General features: G+C 51.5%; 1 protein-coding gene across 1 annotated transcript; it reads left to right on the forward strand.

Moving 5' to 3' along the window:
- The first annotated feature begins 400 nt into the window (after positions 1-400).
- On the forward strand, positions 401-25936 carry GFI1B (growth factor independent 1B transcriptional repressor). Its single transcript, XM_075322924.1, has 7 exons — positions 401-776; positions 7574-7688; positions 13868-14002; positions 14089-14357; positions 22933-23070; positions 23230-23395; positions 25502-25936. The coding sequence occupies exons 2-7, from the start codon at positions 7577-7579 to the stop codon at positions 25678-25680; spliced, it is 999 nt and encodes a 332-aa protein (XP_075179039.1). The 5' UTR covers positions 401-776; positions 7574-7576; the 3' UTR covers positions 25681-25936.

Genomic DNA, 25936 nt, shown 5'->3' on the forward strand with positions numbered 1-25936 from the left:
AATAGTTGAAATTGCAACATCCCCATAGTGCAGAGTATTTCAGCAGAAGCGTGTACTGATATATTGAGGGTGCACACACCAAGAGTCACATAGTGGAAGGAGCCTGTCCCACAGCAGCACACAGTATTTCAGGGAATAAGTATTCAGGAATTGCACTTTATGCAATTGCCCCCAAAAATTAAAATCTCCATTTTTATTTTGTTGTCATACAAAATCCTGGTACGTTTCCCAAGTGTAAATAAAGAATTCACAGAAAGTGTTTTGTGGCTTCATGGAGTTGTGCGCAGCTCCGGGCGACTCTGCGAGGTCTGCTCCACTTCTGATAAGCAAATATTGTCTCTCTGCTCCACCATTGGCTGCAACTACTCCAGATTTTGACACAAGTAATCAGATTGAAAAATCCGGGCGGGGGGAGAGGCTGAGGCCAAAGACAAGGCGAGGACAGTGGTGAGGTACAGTGTGACACCAGCGCCCACAGGGAGGGAGCACACCTATCATCCGACTACAATCACCGTCCGCAGGGAGGGAGCACACCTATCATCCGACTACAACCACCGTCCGCAGGGAGGGAGCACACCTATCATCCGACTACAACCACCGTCCGCAGGGAGGGAGCACACCTATCATCCGACTACAACCACCGTCCGCAGGGAGGGAGCACACCTATCATCCGACTACAACCACCGTCCGCAGGGAGGGAGCACACCTATCATCCGACTACAACCACCGTCCGCAGGGAGGGAGCACACCTATCATCCAACTACAACCAGTGCCAGGTAAAAAAATGACACTCATCCTGCAAAAATCCTACACTTTTTTTTTTTATATATTTTTTTTTTTATTATTATTATTATTATTATTATTTTACTTTTATTTTTTTTTTATTTATGTTTTTTTAAAGGTTTTCATAGTCCATAACTTATCATTAAATTAAAAAAGCCAGATGTAAAATAAGCTAAAATTTAAATAAAAAATTAATGTTTCATGTAGTTTAATAAGTTTTATTTATATATATATATATATATATATATTATTTATATAATATTTGTGTGTTTTTTATTACTTTTTCTCTTTTTCCTTTGCATATTATCTTGCTATCTATCACATGATTGTATCTTTTTGTATTTAGATACTTTTACTCATTTAATACAAATATCTCGTTGTATCATTTACATTCTTTTCACATTATGATACATTTGTATCATTTATTCCTCCCATATTATTTTTTAATGCTAGGCTGAAATAGATTTAATCATTAAAAATATCTATTAATAAATAAATTCTTTTTTTTCTTCAGATCTAATTAATCCTTTTCCTCTTGCTATAGATTTCAATGAGGACAATTAGGAGTTTCATAGACTTTTAGAATAAATACGTTTTTTATTTTTTAATGAATATATAGTTATGCTTGTTTTTGTTATTTTTGCTTTCTTTTATTTATTTGTATTCCATATAAGGGATTCATTTTAGAATTAAAATTCCATTTGTATAAAATGAGGTGCTGTGTATATTATATGTTAGAAGATATTTATATCAAATATATAAGTACATATATATGTTATATTATTATAAGTACACATATATGATACTTATGTCAGCTATATAAGTACATATATATTATATATGTGATGTGTGTGTGTGTGTGTGTGTGTGTGTATATATATATATATAATATATATATATATATATATATAATATTATATATATATCTATATATATATATAATATATATATATATATATATAAAATATATATATATATATATATATATGTATTTGAGCTTTTTTTTTCTTTATTTTTGTAAACCTGATAATATCTTTACATAAGGAATTTATAAGTGGTTGTGTGTGTGTGTAAAACTCCATGCACTTGATGAAAAAAAACCCAAAATAAAAAGCATCTAGATCTGTGGAATAAGTGATCACAGTGGAAATATTTTGCATCGCAGCTGCCATATTTCAGCGAAATGTCAGTGTTCCTGAATCTTTTGCTGCAGAGCTGCTGTAAAACTGCAACTCCCAGCATATTCTGACAGCTATTCCCCAACCTCTGTCTCTTGAGCTGTTGCAAAACTACAACTCCCAGCATGCCCTGTCATCAGTTCCCCAGCTCTTGCCTCTCCAGCTGTTGCAGAACTACATCTCCCAGCATGCCCTGACATCAGTTCCTTAATTTTTGCCTCTCAGCTGTTGCAGAACTACAACTCCCAGCATACCCTGTCATCATTTCCCCAACTTTTGCCTCTCCAGCTGTTGCAGAACTACAACTCCCAGCATGCACTGACATCAGTTCCTTAATTTTTGCCTCTTGAGCTGTTGCAGAACTACAACTCCCAGCATGCCCTGACATCAGTTCCTTATTTTTGCCTCTCCAGCTGTTTCAGAACTACAACTCCCAGCATGCCCTGACATCAGTTCCTTAATTTTTGCCTCTTAGCTGTTGCAGAACTACAATTCCCAGCATACCCTGTCATCAGTTCCCCAACTTTTGCCTCTCCAGCTGTTGCAGAACTACAACTCCCAGCATGCCCTGACATCAGTTCCTTAATTTTTGCCTCTCCAGCTGTTGCAGAACTACAACTCCCAGCATGCCCTGACATCAGTTCCCCAGCTCTTGCCTCTCCAGCTGCTGCAGAACTACAACTCCCAGCATGCCCTAACATCAGTTCCTTAACTTTTGCCTCTCCAGCTGTTGCAGAACTACATCTCCCAGCATCCCTGACCTCAGTTCCCTAACTTTTGCCTCTCCAGCTGTTGCAGAACTACATCTCCCAGCATGCCCTGACCTCAGTTCCCTAACTTTTGCCTCTCCAGCTGTTGCAGAACTACATCTCCCAGCATGCCCTGACCTCAGTTCCCTAACTTTTGTCTCTCCAGCCGTTGCAGAACTACATCTCCCAGCATGCCCTGCCCTCAGCCTATGCTGGGAGTTGTAGTTCTGCACAGCTGGAGGGGCAGGATTGGGGCTGTTGCTTGTGTCACTGGTGGCTTGCGCCCAATGCTGATATTTGCCTTGTCGCCCCCTTTCTCTCCCATATTTGAATTTTCTTGTCCCCAAACATTGGAACAAAGGCCCATAATGAGACAAATAACAGGTTCTCGGGCCCGGCGCCAGCGCTATTCTTCCCCATCAATGGCGGCCTGTGTCATCAGGGCCAGACTAAACCTTGCAGGACACATGCAAATGGCAAGCAAATGACTGCCTCCATCCGATGCCAGGAAGAACAGTTGTATGGTGATGTGGATGGGAACTACAACTCCCAGCATGCCTGGATATCTATTCCTCCATCCATTGTATCTCCTCATTCTCCCTGGATTCCATGCTGCCAGGCAGAACTGTCATAGGGTTTTTCGTTTCCCTGCAGCAGCTCTCCTCTATTGCTCCAGCATGGAGAATATTAGTGAATTCCATAACACCAGACATTGGATAAATTCTACCTACACTGCCTTGGAAAAGTATTCATACCCCGTGAACTTTTCCACGTTACACCCACAAACGTAAATGGGTTTTTTTTTATTGGGATTTTCTGTGATTTGTGAAAGAAATGATACAAAGTTTATAGATGTGCAAAGCTGGAGAGACAGACCCTGAAAGATGGAGAATGGGGGTCCTACAAAGTATTCACGGGGGCTGAATACTAATGCAAGACAGAGAAAGGTGGTCCTACAAAGTACTGACTCTGGGGGCTGAATACTAATACAAGACAGAGAATGGTGGTCCTACAAAGTATTGATGGGGGCTGAATACTAATGCAAGACAGAGAAAGGTGGTCCTACAAAGTATTGACGGGGGGCTGAATACTAATGCAAGACAGAGAAAGGTGGTCCTACAAAGTACTGACTCTGGGGGCTGAATACTAATACAAGACAGAGAATGGTGGTCCTACAAAGTATTGACGGGGGCTGAATACTAATACAAGACAGAGAAAGGTGGTCCTACAAAGTAATGACGGGGGGCTGAATACTAATACAAGACAGAGAATGGTGCTCCTACAAAGTATTCACGGGGGCTGAATACTAATACAAGACAGGGAATGGTGCTCCTACAAAGTATTCACGGGGGCAGAATACTAATGCAAGACAGAGAATGGTGGTCCAACAAAGTGCTGACTCCGGGGGCTGAATACTAACGCAAGACAGAGAATGGTGGTCCTACAAAGTATTGACGGGGGGCTGAATACTAATACAAGATACAAGACAGAGAATGGTGCTCCTACAAAGTATTCACGGGGGCTGAATACTAATACAAGACAGAGAATGGTGGTTCTACAAAGTACTGACTCAGGGGACTGAATACTAACGCAAGACAGAGAATGGTGGTCCTACAAAGTGCTAACTCGAGGGGCTGAATACTAATGCAAGACAGAGAAAGGTGGTCATACAAAGTTCTGAATCCAGGGGCTGAATACTAATGCACCTGACCGTATTTTTATATTTAAAATATTTAGAAAACCAGGAATCCTTTCCTTTATATTTCACAATTACTTGTACTTTTAACTTTGTGGGTGTAATGTGAAAAAATGTGGAAGTATTCACGGGGTATTAATACTTTTTTCAAGACACTGTATATAAAACCCACCCACTTTTCTGGAGGTGCTGATGTAGTATAGTAGAGCACTCCTGCAGTAATATCACTCTCTTTGCTCTCCCCAATATTTACAGTTTGCACATTGCAGTGTTCTATATTGTGCCAGGAAGAGTTGTCTTAGGGACGCAGCACAATGTATGTATCCTGGTATGTTCCCCGGCATGTAGGTGTGATAATAGCTGTATGCTGCCTCTGGGGCTTGTCCTCTCCATGCAGATCTGCAGACTGTGCCCTGCGGCGCCCCCCGGGGTCTGTGGACTGAGACGTCAGCTCTTGTGATTTCTCTGGAATCTCTCTGTGAAGTCTTCAGATTTTAAGACGTCTGAAGAAAAAGGAGGTTTTTGCCGCATGCGGCAGATTTAGCCGATGGAACGCTGCCTGCAACGTTTTTTGCTCCGGCAAAAAAAAATGCATCGCGCCGCATCGGCCGCTGCGGCGCATTTTTCAATGCATGTCTATGGACGCTGGATGCGGCGCGATGCGGAAAAAAACGCATCCGGCCGCATGCGGTTTCTTCCACTGCGCATGCTCAGTAGCGTGCCGCAACCGGAAAAAAACGGACGGGCCGCATGTAAAAATGTATGCAAAGGATGCGGTGTTTTCGCCGTATCCGTTGCATAGGTTTCACAGCTGGATTGAGCCGCAGAGCAAAAACCGGATGTGTGAAAGTAGCCTTATGGGGAGACAGAGATCTGGTGCCCGCGTCTGTGCCCCAGTGCCTGCTGACATGGAGGGTCCCCACAGGAAAATGATGGGGTGCTGCTCCCCTGAACCCGAACCTCCAGCGTTAAACATTACCACTGGTTAGAATGATGGCGCTGAGGCTGGTACCACTATCTGTTGTGTGCCAGGCTGGTATCACTCCCCATTATGTGCCAGGCTGGTATCACTCCCCATTATGTGCCAGGCTGGTATCACTCCCCATTATGTGCCAGGCTGGTATCACTCCCCATTATGTGCCAGGTTGGTACCACTTCCCATTATGTGCCAGGCTGGTACCACTCCCCATTATGTGCCAGGTTGGTATCACTCCCCATTATGTGCCCAGCTGGTACCACTTCCCATTATGTGCCCGGTTGGGAGCGCTTTCCATTATGTGCCCAGCTGGTACTGCTCCCAATTATGTGCCCGGCTGGTACCACTCACTTTTATGTGCCAAGCTGGTGCCACTCCCCATTATGTGCCAGGCTGGTATCACTGCCCATTGTGTGCCAGGCTGGTATCACTGCCCATTATGTGCCAGGCTGGTATCACTGCCCATTGTGTGCCAGGCTGGTATCACTCTGCGTTGTGTGCCTGGCTGGTACTGCTCCCCATTATGTGCCCTGGCACATAATGGGGAGCAGTACCAGATGGGCACATAATGGGGAGCAGTACCAGTCGGGCAATAATGGGGAGCGGTACTAGCCTGGTACATAATGGGGAGCGGTACCACTCTTTATTATGTGCCCGGCTGGTACCGCTCCCCATTATGTGCCCGGCTGGTACTGCTCCCCATTATGTGCCCGGCTGGTATTGCTCCCCATTATGTGCCAGGCTGGTACCGATCCCCATTATGTGCCAGGCTGGTATTGCTCCCCATTATGTGCCAGGCTGGTACTGCTCCCCATTATGTGCCAGGCTGGTACTGCTCCCCATTATGTGCCAGGCTGGTATTGCTCCCCATTATGTGCCAGGCTGGTACTGCTCCCCATTATGTGCCAGGCTGGTACCGCTCCCCATTATGTGCCAGGCTGGTATTGCTCCCCATTATGTGCCAGGCTGGTATTGCTCCCCATTATGTGCCAGGCTGGTATTGCTCCCCATTATGTGCCAGGCTGGTATTGCTCCCCATTATGTGCCAGGCTGGTACCGATCCCCATTATGTGCCAGGCTGGTACTGCTCCCCATTATGTGCCAGGCTGGTATTGCTCCCCATTATGTGCCAGGCTGGTACTGCTCCCCATTATGTGCCAGGCTGGTACTGCTCCCCATTATGTGCCAGGCTGGTATTGCTCCCCATTATGTGCCAGGCTGGTACCGATCCCCATTATGTGTCAGGCTGGTACTGCTCCCCATTATGTGCCAGGCTGGTACTGCTCCCCATTATGTGCCAGGCTGGTATTGCTCCCCATTATGTGCCAGGCTGGTACCGATCCCCATTATGTGCCAGGCTGGTATTGCTCCCCATTATGTGCCAGGCTGGTACCGCTCCCCATTATGTGCCAGGCTGGTACTGCTCCCCATTATGTGCCAGGCTGGTACCGATCCCCATTATGTGCCAGGCTGGTATTGCTCCCCATTATGTGCCAGGCTGGTACCGCTCCCCATTATGTGCCAGGCTGGTACTGCTCCCCATTATGTGCCAGGCTGGTACTGCTCCCCATTATGTGCCAGGCTGGTACCGCTTTCCATTGCGTGCCACATATGGCTTCTCTCACATAAGCCGGAGTAGAGGAGCATTCCTGCTGAGGTCTCCACCACCCATGATGGAGTCATGAAGTGGCCCTTTTCCTCCGTGGCCCTTCCTCCTCCGTGGCCCTTCCTCCTTCGTGGCCCTTCCTCCTCCGTGGCCCTTCCTCCTCCGTGGCCCTTCCTCCTTCGTGGCCCTTCCTCCTCCGTGGCCCTTCCTCCTCCGTGGCCCTTCCTCCTCCGTGGCCCTTCCTCCTTCGTGGCCCTTCCTCCTCCGTGGCCCTTCCTCCTTCGTGGCCCTTCCTCCTCCGTGGCCCTTCCTCCTCCGTGGCCCTTCCTCCTTCGTGGCCCTTCCTCCTCCGTGGCCCTTACTCCTTCGTGGCCCTTCCTCCTCCGTGGCCCTTCCTCCTTCGTGGCCCTTCCTCCTCCGTGGCCCTTCCTCCTCCATGGTCCTTCATCCTCCGTGGCCCTTTCTCCTCCGTGGCCCTTCCTCCTCCGTGGCCCTTCCTCCCCGTGGCCCCTGGCATTACGCCCGTCATCTTTGTATATATGTATATTACATCTCTAAATCTATAATTTGCTTCTTTTTTTTCAGAAAATGCCGCGATCATTTTTGGTAAAAACCAAGAAAACTCATAGTTATCATCAGCATCGCTACCTGGAGGACGCGGGCGCAGCCCCGGGGGACCCCAGCACGGCGCCGTGTCATGGTAGGTGACCCCATAATCCAGCCGGGAGGTCGGGCCTGGGTCTCCAGACCTAGTATTACTCACAGCTGAGGGTTTGTTACAATGTAGCAGAGCAGGAAACAGGATTCAGTCTGGACGGGATGCGACTGTAACAAACCCTCAGCTGTGACGTCTGAGCTGTGTATTCTCATTCACTGACAGCAAGCAGAGGATAGTGGTGTATAGCGCATTGTGTAATTATCAGCGCTGTGTAAACAGGGAAATAAATCGCACCCCGGTTTCCTGTTCCGACCTTACCCATAATGTGATTTATAAACATATAATAACGACTTCCCTGATTATACAACGCGTTAACCATTGAGCTGCTGGGGCGGAGAAAAAAATGGCGTCTCCGTCCAGACCGAAGGGGGCGCTGTGATGTTTTCATGGTTTGCAGCTGCACAGCGCCATCCATAGGGTTGTGGTCATGTCTGGCACTGCAGCTCAGGCAGAGTCGACATATGGCACAATATCTGGGAAAGGGTGAAGGGTATACAGCGCCCCCTGCAGTCTGACTACCACCGGGGGTCCCGAAAGATGCACCCCCCACCCATCAAACATTACAGTCCCACAATCCTCTTTGTTATTCTGGTAGATAAAAACATTCAGAGCAGCACAGAGTATTTCAGGAGAGGAGAGCACTGATCTTATAGGAGGTCACAGAGATACATAGAGGAAGGGGCAGGACCCAGCAGCACAGAGTATTTCAGGAGAGGAGAGCACTGATCTTATAGGAGGACACAGATACATAGAGGAAGGAGCAGGTCCCAGCAGCACAGAGTATTTCAGGAGAGGAGAGCACTGATCTTATAGGAGGACACAGATACATAGAGGAAGGAGCAGGTCCCAGCAGCACAGAGTATTTCAGGAGAGGAGAGCACTGATCTTATAGGAGGACACAGATACATAGAGGAAGGAGCAGGACCCAGCAACACAGAGTATTTCAGGAGAGGAGAGCGCTGATTTTATAGGAGGACACAGAGATACATAGAGGAAGGAGCAGGACCCAGCAGCACAGAGTATTTCAGGAGAGGAGAGCACTGATCTTATAGGAGGACACAGAGATACATAGAGGAAGGAGCAGGACCCAGCAACACAGAGTATTTCAGGAGAGGAGAGCGCTGATTTTATAGGAGGACACAGAGATACATAGAGGAAGGAGCAGGACCCAGCAACACAGAGTATTTCAGGAGAGGAGAGCACTGATCTTATAGGAGGACACAGAGATACATAGAGGAAGGAGCAGGACCCAGCAACACAGAGTATTTCAGGAGAGGAGAGCGCTGATTTTATAGGAGGACACAGATACATAGAGGAAGGAGCAGGTCCCAGCAGCACAGAGTATTTCAGGAGAGGAGAGCGCTGATCTTATAGGAGGTCACAGAGATACATAGAGGAAGGAGCAGGTCCCAGCAGCACAGAGTATTTCAGGAGAGGAGAGCGCTGATCTTATAGGAGGACACAGATACATAGAGGAAGGAGCAGGTCCCAGCAGCACAGAGTATTTCAGGAGAGGAGAGCACTGATCTTATAGGAGGTCACAGAGATACATAGAGGAAGGAGCAGGTCCCAGCAGCACAGAGTATTTCAGGAGAGGAGAGCGCTGATCTTATAGGAGGACACAGAGATACATAGAGGAAGGAGCAGGTCCCAGCAGCACAGAGTATTTCAGGAGAGGAGAGCGCTGATCTTATAGGAGGACACAGAGATACATAGAGGAAGGAGCAGGACCCAGCAGCACAGAGTATTTCAGGAGAGGCGAGCACTGATCTTATAGGAGGTCACAGAGATACATAGAGGAAGGAGCAGGTCCCAGCAGCACAGAGTATTTCAGGAGAGGAGAGCACTGACCTTATAGGAGGACACAGAGATACAGAGGAAGGAGCAGGTCCCAGCAGCACAGAGTATTTCAGGAGAGGAGAGCACTGATCTTATGAGGTCACAGAGATACATAGAGGAAGGAGCAGGACCCAGCAGCACAGAGTATTTCAGGAGAGGAGAGCACTGATCTTATGAGGTCACAGAGATACATAGAGGAAGGAGCAGGATCCAGCAGCACAGAGTATTTCAGGAGAGGAGAGCACTGATCTTATAGGAGGTCACAGATACATAGAGGAAGGAGCAGGTCCCAGCAGCACAGAGTATTTCAGGAGAGGAGAGCACTGATCTTATAGGAGGTCACAGATACATACAGGAAGGAGCAGGTCCCAGCAGCACAGAGTATTTCAGGAGAGGAGAGCGCTGATCTTATGAGGTCATAGAGATACATAGAGGAAGGGGCAGATCCCAGCAGCACAGAGTATTTCAGGAGAGGAGAGCGCTGATCTTATGAGGTCACAGAGATACATAGAGGAAGGGGCAGGTCCCAGCAGCACAGAGTATTTCAGGAGAGGAGAGCGCTGATCTTATGAGGTCACAGAGATACATAGAGGAAGGAGTAGGTCCCAGCAACACAGAGTATTTCAGGAGAGGAGAGCGCTGATCTTATAGGAGGCCACAGAGATACATAGAGGAAGGAGCAGGTCCCAGCAGCACAGAGTATTTCAGGAGAGGAGAGCACTGATCTTATGAGGTCACAGAGATACATAGAGGAAGGAGCAGGATCCAGCAGCACAGAGTATTTCAGGAGAGGAGAGCACTGATCTTATAGGAGGTCACAGATACATAGAGGAAGGAGCAGGTCCCAGCAGCACAGAGTATTTCAGGAGAGGAGAGCGCTGATCTTATGAGGTCACAGAGATACATAGAAGAAGGGGCAGGTCCCAGCAGCACAGAGTATTTCAGGAGAGGAGAGCGCTGATCTTATGAGGTCACAGAGATACATAGAGGAAGGAGCAGGTCCCAGCAGCACAGAGTATTTCAGGAGAGGAGAGCGCTGATCTTATAGGAGGCCACAGAGATACATAGAGGAAGGTGCAGGTCCCAGCAGCACAGAGTATTTCAGGAGAGGAGAGCACTGATCTTATGAGGTCACAGAGATACATAGAGGAAGGAGCAGGATCCAGCAGCACAGAGTATTTCAGGAGAGGAGAGCACTGATCTTATAGGAGGTCACAGATACATAGAGGAAGGAGCAGGTCCCAGCAGCACAGAGTATTTCAGGAGAGGAGAGCACTGATCTTATGAGGTCACAGAGATACATAGAGGAAGGAGCAGGATCCAGCAGCACAGAGTATTTCAGGAGAGGAGAGCACTGATCTTTTAGGAGGTCACAGATACATAGAGGAAGGAGCAGGTCCCAGCAGCACAGAGTATTTCAGGAGAGGAGAGCGCTGATCTTATGAGGTCACAGAGATACATAGAGGAAGGAGCAGGTCCCAGCAGCACAGAGTATTTCAGGAGAGGAGAGCGCTGATCTTATGAGGTCACAGAGATACATAGAGGAAGGAACAGGACCCAGCAGCACAGAGTATTTCAGGAGAGGAGAGCACTGATCTTATGAGGTCACAGAGATACATAGAGGAAGGAGCAGGATCCAGCAGCACAGAGTATTTCAGGAGAGGAGAGCACTGATCTTATAGGAGGTCACAGATACATAGAGGAAGGGGTAGGTCCCAGCAGCACAGAGTATTTCAGGAGAGGAGAGCGCTGATCTTATGAGGTCACAGAGATACATAGAGGAAGGAGCAGGTCCCAGCAGCACAGAGTATTTCAGGAGAGGAGAGCACTGATCTTATGAGGTCACAGATACATAGAGGAAGGAGCAGGTCCCAGCAGCACAGAGTATTTCAGGAGAGGAGAGCGCTGATCTTATAGGAGGCCACAGAGATACATAGAGGAAGGTGCAGGTCCCAGCAGCACAGAGTATTTCAGGAGAGGAGAGCACTGATCTTATGAGGTCACAGAGATACATAGAGGAAGGAGCAGGATCCAGCAGCACAGAGTATTTCAGGAGAGGAGAGCACTGATCTTATAGGAGGTCACAGATACATAGAGGAAGGAGCAGGTCCCAGCAGCACAGAGTATTTCAGGAGAGGAGAGCGCTGATCTTATAGGAGGCCACAGAGATACATAGAGGAAGGTGCAGGTCCCAGCAGCACAGAGTATTTCAGGAGAGGAGAGCACTGATCTTATGAGGTCACAGAGATACATAGAGGAAGGAGCAGGATCCAGCAGCACAGAGTATTTCAGGAGAGGAGAGCACTGATCTTATAGGAGGTCACAGATACATAGAGGAAGGAGCAGGTCCCAGCAGCACAGAGTATTTCAGGAGAGGAGAGCGCTGATCTTATAGGAGGACACAGATACATAGAGGAAGGAACAGGTCCCAGCAGCACAGAGTATTTCAGGCGAGGAGAGCACTGATCTTATAGGAGGACACGGAGATACATAGAGGAAGGAGCAGGACCCAGCAGCACAGAGTATTTCAGGAGTGGAGCCCTCCAGACTTGTTCCCCTCCTGGCAGTGCCACCTCCAGCCGCATTCAAATCAGTTCTATTCAAATCTCATTGTGCCCGTTATTGTAAGTGTTCCTGGGAAGCGTCAATCTGTCCGGAGCGCAGCTCTGCAGAATCCCACATCATGATGTCCAGCACTGCAAGAGTACCACGTATCTAAGCTACCTAAACATTCAGAGACATCAACACAATAGTAATATATACAAGCTCAGCAGAGAGTATCACACAGGATAGGATTAGATACACGGCTCAGGAGACAGTATCACACAGGATAGGATTAGATACACAACTCAGCTGAGAGTATCACACAGGATAGGATTAGATACACAACTCAGCTGAGAGTATCACACAGGATAGGATTAGATACACAGCTCAGCAGACTGTATCACACAGGAGAGGATTAGATACACACCTCAGCAGACAGTATCACACAGGATAGGATTAGATACACAGCTAAGCAGACAGTATCACACAGGAGAGGATTAGATGCACAGCTCAGCAGACAGTATCACACAGGATAGGATTAGATACACGGCTCAGCAGACAGTATCACACAGGAGAGGATTAGATACACAGCTCAGCAGACAGTATCACACAGGATAGGATTAGATACACAGCTCAGCAGACAGTATCAGACAGGATAGGATTAGATACACAGCTCAGCAGACAGTATCACACAGGAGAGGATTAGATACATGGCTCAGCAGACAGTATCACACAGGATAGGATTAGATACACAGCTCAGCAGACAGTATCACACAGGATAGGATTAGATACACAGCTCAGCAGACAGTATCACACAGGAGAGGATTAGATACATGGCTCAGCAGACAGTATCACACAGGATAGGATTAGATACACAGCTCAGCAGACAGTATCACACAGGATAGGATTAGATACACGGCTCAGCAGACAGTATCACACAGGATAGGATTAGATACACAGCTCAGCAGACAGTATCACACAGGAGAGGATTAGATACATGGCTCAGCAGACAGTACCACACAGGAGAGGATTAGATACACAGCTCAGCAGACAGTATCACACAGGATAGGATTAGATACACAGCTCAGCACACAGTATCACACAGGATAGGATTAGATACAGAGCTCAGCAGACAGTATCACACAGGATAGGATTAGATACACAGCTCAGCAGACAGTATCACACAGGATAGGATTAGATACACAGCTCAGCAGACAGTATCACACAGGAGAGGATTAGATACAGGGCTCAGCAGACAGTATCACGCAGGATAGGATTAGATACACGGGCTGAGCTGCTCGCTGTTGCTGGCAGTACTGGTACTGTGATGCAGCAGTGATATGGATTCGTCCGGTGACGGATGTGTCACTACGATGTGTTTTCTCAATTCAATCAAAGCCGGATTGTCAAACACAGAAATTGGCTCCGAGTCTGTACAAACATTGTGGTTTGTGTCACACACACTGCGTCAACACGACATGTCTGTATACACTGATCCTGCGCAGCACCAGCTGAATATATATATATATATATATATATATATATATATATATATATATACACACTACAGACAGGGGGCTCCAGAGCAGTAATCATAATGGGGCTCCAATCTATATCTCTCCCAAAGTTAGAGAAAAGGGTGCTGTGATCACCTGTCTATTCCTGGGTCTGTGGAGAGGGGTGCTCTATGCCGGCCCATGACGTAGGGTGAGGGAGGTCACCCCAATTTTACAGCATTTTTTCGATTCCTCACATTTCTTTTATTTGTATTACACCAGATCCTGAACCGTCTGTCATTGACCTTAAAGACTGCGCCCCCGAGGACCTGACCAAGAGCTCTCCTGGCCAATCAAAAGCCGACATACAGAGACCCCTCTATTTAAGCCATGGCCCCTCTGTGGCCTCGGGCCCAGGTAATGTACTACAACACTCATCATCACATTTACTGAAGGAGTAACACAATGAATCAGTAACACAATGCTGTGATTCCGTCTTTTAGGGCTCGCTTTGTCCTTGCTCCCCATGAAGTCATATCCGTCCTTCCCTCTGTCGGCCTTCTACAAGCAGAGCCTGTCCTGGGAGTCCCTGCATTCTGCCTATAGCTTCAAGCAAGTCCCATCCCACGTGCACCCCTCCATGCTGCAGGGTCCTATCGGGCTATACAGCAGCCCCCCCGCAGCTACAGAGACTGACTACGATCACCCTATTAATTACAGCCTGGGGTTCTCTTCTGTAATGGACAACTACCACTGTGTCAAGTGCACCAAGGTAAGATGTCCAATCTGGGGACTACTGGAGGAGGAGGGCTGCTGCAGGAGGAGGAGGGCTGCTGCAGGAGGGGAGGAGGAGGAGGACTGCTGCAGGAGGAGGAGGGCTACTGCAGGAGGGGATGAGGAGGACTGCTGCAGGAGGAGGAGGGCTGCTGCAGGAGGAGGAGGGCTGCTGCAGGAGGGGAGGAGGAGGAGGGCTGCTGCAGGAGGGAAGGAGGAGGACTGCTGCAGGAGGGGGAGGGCTGCTGCAGGAGGGGAGGAGGAGGAGGACTGCTGCAGGAGGAGGAGGGCTACTGCAGGAGGGGATGAGGAGGACTGCTGCAGGAAGGGAGGAGGAGGACTGCTGCAGGAGGGGATGAGGAGGACTGCTGCAGGAGGAGGAGGAGGAGGACTGCTGCAGGAGGGGATGAGGAGGACTGCTGCAGGAGGAGGAGGATTGCTGCAGGAGGAGGAGGGCTGCTGCAGGAGGAGGAGGGCTGCTGCAGGAGGGGAGGAGGAGGACTGCTGTAGGAGGAGGGCTACTGCAGGAGGGGATGAGGAGGACTGCTGCAGGAGGGGAGGAGGGGGACTGCTGTAGGAGGAGGGCTACTGCAGGAGGGGAGGAGCAGGACTGCTGCAGGAGGAGGAGGGCTGCTGCAGGAGAGGAGGAGGACTGCTGCAGGAGGGGAGGAGGAGGACTGCTGCAGGAGGGGAAGAGGAGGACTGCTGCAGGAGAGGAGGAGGAGGGCTGCTGCAGGAGGGGAGGAGGAGGACTGCTGCAGGAGGGGAGGAGGAGGGCTGCTGCAGGAGGGAAGGAGGAGGACTGCTGCAGGAGGGGAGGAAGAGGACTGCTGCAGGAGGGGAAGAGGAGGACTGCTGCAGGAGGGGAGGAGGAGGACTGCTGCAGGAGGGGAGGAGGTGGACTGCTGCAGGAGGGAAGGAGGAGGACTGCTGCAGGAGGAGGAGGATTGCTGCAGGAGGGGAGGAGGAGGACTGCTGCAGGAGGGGAGGAGGAGGACTGCTGCAGGAGGGGTGGAAGAGAACTGCTGCAGGAGGAGGAGGAGGAGGACTGCTGCAGGAGGGGAGGAGGAGGACTGTTGCAGGAGGGGAAGAGGAGGGCTGCTGCAGGAGGGGAGGAGGAGGACTGCTGCAGGAGGGGAGGAGGAGGGCTGCTGCAGGAGGAGGAGGATTGCTGCAGGAGGGGAGGAGGAGGACTGCTGCAGGAGGGGAGGAGGAGGACTGCTGCAGGAGGGGAGGAGGAGGACTGCTGCTGGAGGGGAGGAGGAGGGCTGCTGCAGGAGGGAAGGAGGAGGACTGCTGTAGGAGGAGGGCTACTGCAGGAGGGGATGAGGAGGACTGCTGCAGGAGGGGAGGAGGGGGACTGCTGTAGGAGGAGGGCTACTGCAGGAGGGGAGGAGCAGGACTGCTGCAGGAGGAGGAGGGCTGCTGCAGGAGGGGAGGAGGAGGACTGCTGCAGGAGGGGAGGAGGAGGACTGCTGCAGGAGGGGAAGAGGAGGACTGCTGCAGGAGGGGAGGAGGAGGACTGCTGCAGGAGGGGAGGAGGAGGACTGCTGCAGGAGGGGAGGAGGAGGGCTGCTGCAGGAGGGAAGGAGGAGGACTGCTGCAGGAGGGGAGGAGGAGGACTGCTGCAGGAGGGGAAGAGGAGGACTGCTGCAGGAGGGGAGGAGGAGGACTGCTGCAGGAGGGGAGGAGGAGGGCTGCTGCAGGAGGGAAGGAGGAGGACTGCTGTAGGAGGAGGGCTACTGCAGGAGGGGATGAGGAGGACTGCTGCAGGAGGGGAGGAGGGGGACTGCTGTAGGAGGAAGAGGGCTACTGCAGGAGGGGAGGAGCAGGACTGCTGCAGGAGGAGGAGGGCTGCTGCAGGAGGGTGAGGAGGAGGACTGCTGTAGGAGGAGGAGGGCTGCTGCAGGAGGAGGAGGGCTGCTGCAGGAGGGGATGAGGAGGACTGCTGCAGGAGGAGGAGGGCTGCTGCAGGAGGGGATGAGGAGGACTGCTGCAGGAGGAGGAGGGCTGCTGCAGGAGGGGAGGAGGAGGACTGCTGCAGGAGGAGGAGGGCTGCTGCAGGAGGGGATGAGGAGGACTGCTACAGGAGGAGGAGGATTGCTGCAGGAGGGGAGGAGGAGGACTGCTGCAGGAGGGGAGGAGGAAGACTGCTGCAGGAGGGGAAGAGGAGGACTGCTGCAGGAGGGGAGGAGGAGAACTGTTGCAGGAGGGGAGGACGAGGACTGCTGTAGGAGGAGGGCTACTGCAGGAAGGGAGGAGCAGGACTGCTGCAGGAGGAGGAGGGCTGCTGCAGGAGGGGAGGAGGAGGGCTGCTGCAGGAGGGAAGGAGGAGGACTGCTGTAGGAGGAGGGCTACTGCAGGAGGGGATGAGGAGGACTGCTGCAGGAGGGGAGGAGGGGGACTGCTGTAGGAGGAGGGCTACTGCAGGAGGGGAGGAGCAGGACTGCTGCAGGAGGAGGAGGGCTGCTGCAGGAGGGGAGGAGGAGGACTGCTGCAGGAGGGGAGGAGGAGGACTGCTGCAGGAGGGGAAGAGGAGGACTGCTGCAGGAGGGGAGGAGGAGGACTGCTGCAGGAGGGGAGGAGGAGGGCTGCTGCAGGAGGGGAGGAGGAGGGCTGCTGCAGGAGGGAAGGAGGAGGACTGCTGCAGGAGGGGAGGAGGAGGACTGCTGCAGGAGGGGAGGAGGAGGGCTGCTGCAGGAGGGAAGGAGGAGGACTGCTGTAGGAGGAGGGCTACTGCAGGAGGGGATGAGGAGGACTGCTGCAGGAGGGGAGGAGGGGGACTGCTGTAGGAGGAGGAGGGCTACTGCAGGAGGGGAGGAGCAGGACTGCTGCAGGAGGAGGAGGGCTGCTGCAGGAGGGTGAGGAGGAGGACTGCTGTAGGAGGAGGAGGGCTGCTGCAGGAGGAGGAGGGCTGCTGCAGGAGGGGATGAGGAGGACTGCTGCAGGAGGAGGAGGGCTGCTGCAGGAGGGAAGGAGGAGGACTGCTGCAGGAGGAGGAGGGCTGCTGCAGGAGGGGATGAGGAGGACTGCTACAGGAGGAGGAGGATTGCTGCAGGAGGGGAGGAGGAGGACTGCTGCAGGAGGGGAGGAGGAGGACTGCTGCAGGAGGGGAAGAGGAGGACTGCTGCAGGAGGGGAGGAGGAGAACTGCTGCAGGAGGGGAGGACGAGGACTGCTGTAGGAGGAGGGCTACTGCAGGAAGGGAGGAGCAGGACTGCTGCAGGAGGAGGAGGGCTGCTGCAGGAGGGGAGGAGGAGGACTGCTGCAGGAGGGGAGGAGGAGGACTGCTGCAGGAGGGGAGGAGGAGGACTGCTGCAGGAGGGGAGGAGGAGGGCTGCTGCAGGAGGGAAGGAGGAGGACTGCTGTAGGAGGAGGGCTACTGCAGGAGGGGATGAGGAGGACTGCTACAGGAGGAGGAGGACTGCTGCAGGAGGGGAGGAGGAGGACTGCTGCAGGAGGGGAGGAGGAGGACTGCTGCAGGAGGGGAAGAGGAGGACTGCTGCAGGAGGGGAGGAGGAGAACTGCTGCAGGAGGGGAGGAGGAGGACTGCTGTAGGTGGAGGGCTACTGCAGGAAGGGAGGAGCAGGACTGCTGCAGGAGGAGGAGGGCTGCTGCAGGAGGGGAGGAGGAGGGCTGCTGCAGGAGGGGAGGAGGAGGACTGCTGCAGGAGGGGAGGAGGAGGACTGCTGCAGGAGGGGAGGAGGAGGGCTGCTGCAGGAGGGAAGGAGGAGGACTGCTGTAGGAGGAGGGCTACTGCAGGAGGGGATGAGGAGGACTGCTGCAGGAGGGGAGGAGGGGGACTGCTGTAGGAGGAGGAGGGCTACTGCAGGAGGGGAGGAGCAGGACTGCTGCAGGAGGAGGAGGGCTGCTGCAGGAGGGTGAGGAGGAGGACTGCTGTAGGAGGAGGAGGGCTGCTGCAGGAGGAGGAGGGCTGCTGCAGGAGGGGATGAGGAGGACTGCTGCAGGAGGAGGAGGGCTGCTGCAGGAGGGAAGGAGGAGGACTGCTGCAGGAGGAGGAGGGCTGCTGCAGGAGGGGATGAGGAGGACTGCTACAGGAGGAGGAGGATTGCTGCAGGAGGGGAGGAGGAGGACTGCTGCAGGAGGGGAGGAGGAGGACTGCTGCAGGAGGGGAAGAGGAGGACTGCTGCAGGAGGGGAGGAGGAGAACTGCTGCAGGAGGGGAGGACGAGGACTGCTGTAGGAGGAGGGCTACTGCAGGAAGGGAGGAGCAGGACTGCTGCAGGAGGAGGAGGGCTGCTGCAGGAGGGGAGGAGGAGGACTGCTGCAGGAGGGGAGGAGGAGGACTGCTGCAGGAGGGGAGGAGGAGGACTGCTGCAGGAGGGGAGGAGGAGGACTGCTGCAGGAGGGGAGGAGGAGGGCTGCTGCAGGAGGGAAGGAGGAGGACTGCTGTAGGAGGAGGGCTACTGCAGGAGGGGATGAGGAGGACTGCTACAGGAGGAGGAGGACTGCTGCAGGAGGGGAGGAGGAGGACTGCTGCAGGAGGGGAGGAGGAGGACTGCTGCAGGAGGGGAAGAGGAGGACTGCTGCAGGAGGGGAGGAGGAGAACTGCTGCAGGAGGGGAGGAGGAGGACTGCTGTAGGTGGAGGGCTACTGCAGGAAGGGAGGAGCAGGACTGCTGCAGGAGGAGGAGGGCTGCTGCAGGAGGGGAGGAGGAGGGCTGCTGCAGGAGGGGAGGAGGAGGACTGCTGCAGGAGGGGAGGAGGAGGACTGCTGCAGGAGGGGAGGAGGAGGACTGCTGCAGGAGGGGAGGAGGAGGGCTGCTGCAGGAGGGAAGGAGGAGGACTGCTGTAGGAGGAGGGCTACTGCAGGAGGGGATGAGGAGGACTGCTACAGGAGGAGGAGGATTGCTGCAGGAGGGGAGGAGGAGGACTGCTGCAGGAGGGGATGAGGAGGACTGCTGCAGGAGGGGAAGAGGAGGACTGCTGCAGGAGGGGAGGAGGAGGACTGCTGCAGGAGGGGAGGAGGAGGACTGCTGCAGGAGGGGAGGAGGAGGACTGCTGCAGGAGGGGAGGAGGAGGGCTGCTGCAGGAGGGAATGAGGAGGACTGCTGTGGGAGGAGGGCTACTGCAGGAGGGGATGAGGAGGACTGCTGCAGGAGGGGAGGAGGGGGACTGCTGTAGGAGGAGGGCTACTACAGGAGGGGAGGAGGGGGACTGCTGTAGGAGGAGGGCTACTACAGGAGGGGAGGAGCAGGACTGCTGCAGGAGGAGGAGGGCTGCTGCAGGAGGGGAGGAGGAGGACTGCTGTAGGAGGAGGAGGGCTGCTTCAGGAGGAGGAGGGCTGCTGCAGGTGGAGAGGAGGACTGCTGCAGGAGGAGGAGGGCTGCTGCAGGAGGAGGGGGGCTGCTGCAGGATGCAGGAGGAAGAGGGCTGCTGCAGGAGGGGATGAGGAGGACTGCTACAGGAGGAGGAGGATTGCTGCAGGAGGGGATGAGGAGGGCTGCTGCAGGAGGGGATGAGGAGGGCTGCTGCAGGAGGGGATGAGGAGGGCTGCTGCAGGAGGAGGATGAGAGCTTCTGCAGGAGGAGGAGAGTCACTGCAGGAAGAGGAGGAGGGCTGCTGCAGGAGGAGGAGGAGGGCTGCTACAGGAGGGGGGCTGCTGCAGGAGGGGAAGAAGAGCAGCTGCAGGAGGAGGAAAACTGCTGCAGGAGTTTATGTACGTCTGCTGCAGGAGTGGAAGGAGGGCTGCTGCAAGAGGGGGAAGAGAGCAGCTGCAGGAGGAGGAGGGCTGCTGCAGGAGGGGGAAGAGAGCAGCTGCAGGAGGAGGAGGGCTGCTGCAGGAGGGGGAAGAGAGCAGCTGCAGGAGGATGAGAGCTGCTGCAGGAGGGGGAAGAGGGCTGCTGCAGGAGTACATGAAGGTCTGCTGCAGGAGTGGAAGGAGGGCTGCTGCAGGAGGATGAGAGCTTCTGCAGGAGGAGGAGGTCTGCTGCAGGAGGGGGAAAAGAGCAGCTGCAGGAGGATGAGAGCTGCTGCAGGAGGGGGAAGAGGGCTGCTGCAGGAGTGCATGAAGGTCTGCTGCAGGAGTGGAAGGAGGACTGCTGCAGGAGGATGAGAGCTGCTGCAGGAGTGGAAGGAGGGCTGCTGCAGGAGGATGAGAGCTGCTGCAGGAGGGGGAAGAGAGCAGCTGCAGGAGTGCATGAAGGTCAGCTGCAGGAGTGGAAGGAGGACTGCTGCAGGAGGATGAGAGCTGCTGCAGGAGGATAAGAGCTGCTGCAGGAGGATAAGAGCTGCTGCAGGAGTGGAAGGAGAGCTGCTGCAGGAGGATAAGAGCTGCTGCAGGAGGATGAGAGCTGCTGCAGGAGGATAAGAGCTGCTGCAGGAGGATAAGAGCTGCTGCAGGAGGATGAGAGCTTCTGCAGGAGGATAAGAGCTGCTGCAGGAGGAGGAGAGCTGCTGCAGGAGGATGAGAGCTTCTGCAGGAGGATAAGAGCTGCTGCAGGAGGATGAGAGCTTCTGCAGGAGGATAAGAGCTGCTGCAGGAGGAGGAGGGCTGCTGCAGGAGGATGAGAGCTTCTGCAGGAGGATAAGAGCTGCTGCAGGAGGAGGAGGGCTGCTGCAGGAGGATGAGAGCTGCTGCAGGAGGATGAGAGCTTCTGCAGGAGGATGAGAGCTGCTGCAGGAGGATGAGAGCTGCTGCAGGAGGATGAGAGCTGCTGCAGGAGGATGAGAGCTTCTGCAGGAGGATGAGAGCTGCTGCAGGAGGATGAGAGCTGCTGCAGGAGGATGAGAGCTGCTGCAGGAGGATGAGAGCTGCTGCAGGAGGATAAGAGCTGCTGCAGGAGGATAAGAGCTGCTGCAGGAGGATGAGAGCTGCTGCAGGAGGATGAGAGCTGCTGCAGGAGGATAAGAGCTGCTGCAGGAGGATGAGAGCTGCTGCAGGAGGATGAGAGCTGCTGCAGGAGGATGAGAGCTGCTGCAGGAGGATGAGAGCTGCTGCAGGAGGATGAGAGCTGCTGCAGGAGGATGAGAGCTGCTGCAGGAGGATGAGAGCTGCTGCAGGAGGATGAGAGCTGCTGCAGGAGTGGAAGGAGGGCTGCTGCAGGAGTGGAAGGAGGACTGCTGCAGGAGGATGAGAGCTGCTGCAGGAGGATGAGAGCTGCTGCAGGAGGATGAGAGCTGCTGCAGGAGGATGAGAGCTGCTGCAGGAGGATAAGAGCTGCTGCAGGAGGATGAGAGCTGCTGCAGGAGGATGAGAGCTGCTGCAGGAGGATGAGAGCTGCTGCAGGAGGATGAGAGCTGCTGCAGGAGGATGAGAGCTGCTGCAGGAGGAGGAGGTCTGCTGCAGGAGGATAAGAGCTGCTGCAGGAGGATGAGAGCTGCTGCAGGAGGATAAGAGCTGCTGCAGGAGTGGAAGGAGGGCTGCTGCAGGAGGATGAGAGCTGCTGCAGGAGGATGAGAGCTGCTGCAGGAGGATGAGAGCTGCTGCAGGAGGATGAGAGCTGCTGCAGGAGGATGAGAGCTGCTGCAGGAGGATGAGAGCTGCTGCAGGAGGATGAGAGCTGCTGCAGGAGGAGGAGGTCTGCTGCAGGAGGATAAGAGCTGCTGCAGGAGGATGAGAGCTGCTGCAGGAGGATAAGAGCTGCTGCAGGAGTGGAAGGAGGGCTGCTGCAGGAGGATGAGAGCTGCTGCAGGAGGATGAGAGCTGCTGCAGGAGGATGAGAGCTGCTGCAGGAGGATGAGAGCTTCTGCAGGAGGATGAGAGCTGCTGCAGGAGGATGAGAGCTGCTGCAGGAGGATGAGAGCTGCTGCAGGAGGATGAGAGCTGCTGCAGGAGGATAAGAGCTGCTGCAGGAGGATAAGAGCTGCTGCAGGAGGATGAGAGCTGCTGCAGGAGGATGAGAGCTGCTGCAGGAGGATAAGAGCTGCTGCAGGAGGATGAGAGCTGCTGCAGGAGGATGAGAGCTGCTGCAGGAGGATGAGAGCTGCTGCAGGAGGATGAGAGCTGCTGCAGGAGGATGAGAGCTGCTGCAGGAGGATGAGAGCTGCTGCAGGAGGATGAGAGCTGCTGCAGGAGGATGAGAGCTGCTGCAGGAGTGGAAGGAGGGCTGCTGCAGGAGTGGAAGGAGGACTGCTGCAGGAGGATGAGAGCTGCTGCAGGAGGATGAGAGCTGCTGCAGGAGGATGAGAGCTGCTGCAGGAGGATGAGAGCTGCTGCAGGAGGATAAGAGCTGCTGCAGGAGGATGAGAGCTGCTGCAGGAGGATGAGAGCTGCTGCAGGAGGATGAGAGCTGCTGCAGGAGGATGAGAGCTGCTGCAGGAGGATGAGAGCTGCTGCAGGAGGAGGAGGTCTGCTGCAGGAGGATAAGAGCTGCTGCAGGAGGATGAGAGCTGCTGCAGGAGGATAAGAGCTGCTGCAGGAGTGGAAGGAGGGCTGCTGCAGGAGGATGAGAGCTGCTGCAGGAGGATGAGAGCTGCTGCAGGAGGATGAGAGCTGCTGCAGGAGGATGAGAGCTGCTGCAGGAGGATGAGAGCTGCTGCAGGAGGATGAGAGCTGCTGCAGGACACAGAACCATTATATTATATGAAGCTAGATAATCTCTCCTGTTTTACAGGTTTTCTCTACATCTCATGGATTAGAGGTTCATGTCCGGAGGTCTCATAGTGGAACCCGACCATTCGTCTGTGATACTTGTGGGAAATCCTTTGGTCATGCGGTCAGTCTGGAGCAACATCTCAACATCCACTCACAGGTTAGGTCCATAATGTCCAGTGCACCGCTGAGCGGTGTATCTAATCCTATCATGGTGTAATGCGGTCGTGTACCACACAACGCTCCAACACCCACATCCCCATCATATAATGAGAGTTGCTCTATAACACGAGGTAATAAAACATGTCATCTTTTACAGGAGAGGAGTTTTGAATGTAAGATGTGCGGAAAAACCTTTAAGCGATCATCCACGTTATCCACTCACCTGCTCATCCACTCAGACACTCGGCCGTATCCCTGCCAGTTCTGTGGAAAGCGTTTCCATCAAAAGTCTGATATGAAGAAGCATACCTATATACACACTGGTGAGTTATATACTGCACTATATACACAAATATAGCTGTAAAAGTGCTCCTATGTACAAGAATATAACTACTATAATACTGCCCCTATGTACAAGAATATAACTACTATAATACTGCCCCTATGTACAAGAATATAACTACTATAATACTGCCCCTATGTACAAGAATATAACTACTATAATACTGCCCCTATGTACAAGAATATAACTACTATAATACTGCCCCTATGTACAAGAATATAACTACTATAATACTGCCCCTATGTACAAGAATATAACTACTATAATACTGCCCCTATGTACAAGAATATAACTACTATAATACTGCCCCTATGTACAAGAATATAACTACTATAATACTGCCCCTATGTACAAGAATATAACTACTATAATACTGCCCCCTATGTACAAGAATATAACTACTATAATACTGCCCCTATGTACAAGAATATAACTACTATAATACTGCCCCTATGTACAAGAATATAACTACTATAATACTGCTCCTATGTACAAGAATATAACTACTATAATACTGCCCCTATGTACAAGAATATAACGACTATAATACTGCCCCCTATGTACAAGAATATAACTACTATAATACTACCCCTATGTACAAGAATATAACTACTATAATACTGCCCCTATGTACAAGAATATAACTACTATAATACTGCCCCCTATGTACAAGAATATAACTACTATAATACTGCCCCCTATGTACAAGAATATAACTACTATAATACTGCCCCTATGTACAAGAATATAACTACTATAATACTGCTCCTATGTACAAGAATATAACTACTATAATACTGCTCCTATGTACAAGAATATAACTACTGTAATACTGCCCCGATATACAAGAATATAACTACTATAATACTGCCCCCTATGTACAAGAATATAACTACTATAATACTGCCCCCTATGTACAAGAATATAACTACTATAATACTGCTCCTATGTACAAGAATATAACTACTATAATACTGCCCCTATGTACAAGAATATAACTACTATAATACTGCCCCCTATGTACAAGAATATAACTACTATAATACTACCCCTATGTACAAGAATATAACTACTATAATACTGCCCCTATATACAAGAATATAACTACTATAATACTGCCCCCTATGTACAAGAATATAACTACTATAATACTGCCCCTATATACAAGAATATAACTACTATAATACTGCCCCTATGTACAAGAATATAACTACTATAATACTGCTCCTATGTACAAGAATATAACTACTATAATACTGCCCCTATGTACAAGAATATAACTACTATAATACTGCTCCTATGTACAAGAATATAACTACTATAATACTGCTCCTATGTACAAGAATATAACTACTATAATACTGCTCCTATGTACAAGAATATAACTACTATAATACTGCCCCTATGTACAAGAATATAACTACTATAATACTGCCCCCATGTACAAGAATATAACTACTATAATACTGCTCCTATATACAAGAATATAACTACTATAATACTGCCCCCTATGTACAAGAATATAACTACTATAATACTGCCCCTATATACAAGAATATAACTACTATAATACTGCCCCTATGTACAAGAATATAACTACTATAATACTGCCCCTATATACAAGAATATAACTACTATAATACTGCCCCTATGTACAAGAATATAACTACTATAATACTGCCCCTATATACAAGAATATAACTACTATAATACTGCCCCCTATATACAAGAATATAACTACTATAATACTGCCCGTATATACAAGAATATAACTACTATAATACTGCCCCTATGTACAAGAATATAACTACTATAATACTGCCCGTATATACAAGAATATAACTACTATAATACTGCCCCTATGTACAAGAATATAACTACTATAATACTGCCCCTATATACAAGAATATAACTACTATAATACTGCCCCCTATATACAAGAATATAACTACTATAATACTGCCCGTATATACAAGAATATAACTACTATAATACTGCCCCTATGCACAAGAATATAACTACTATAATACTGCTCCCTGTGTACAGGAATATATCTGCTAATGACTGTGTTTCTCCCTGTGTGTAGGGGAGAAGCCTCACAAGTGTCAGGTTTGTGGTAAAGCTTTCAGTCAGAGCTCGAACCTGATCACTCACAGTCGTAAGCACACCGGCTTCAAGCCGTTTACGTGTGATCTGTGCTGTAAAGGTTTCCAGCGTAAAGTTGACTTAAGGAGACACCGAGAAAACCAACATGGACTGAAGTGACGTAATGGGGGTTACAGTGAGACCCTCCTCCAGGTCCTGGGCATTGGTCAGGTGATGATCCCGTGTTTTACATGGTTGCGGTACATTGACGACATCTGATCACTGAGCAGTGAGTGGTGGTTGATAGCAGCAGATGCTTTGGTCGGTGGATGACATTTTGGACTCATAGAACCAGCACCACTGAGGGAATATAGCGGCGCTTTGTCTCTGTGGAGGGTTTTTTTTATTCCAAATTTTGTATAAACTTTATTTATTT

This window comes from Anomaloglossus baeobatrachus, chromosome 9 (genome assembly GCF_048569485.1).
Source record: "Anomaloglossus baeobatrachus isolate aAnoBae1 chromosome 9, aAnoBae1.hap1, whole genome shotgun sequence".
NCBI classification, from domain to species: Eukaryota; Metazoa; Chordata; class Amphibia; order Anura; family Aromobatidae; genus Anomaloglossus; species Anomaloglossus baeobatrachus.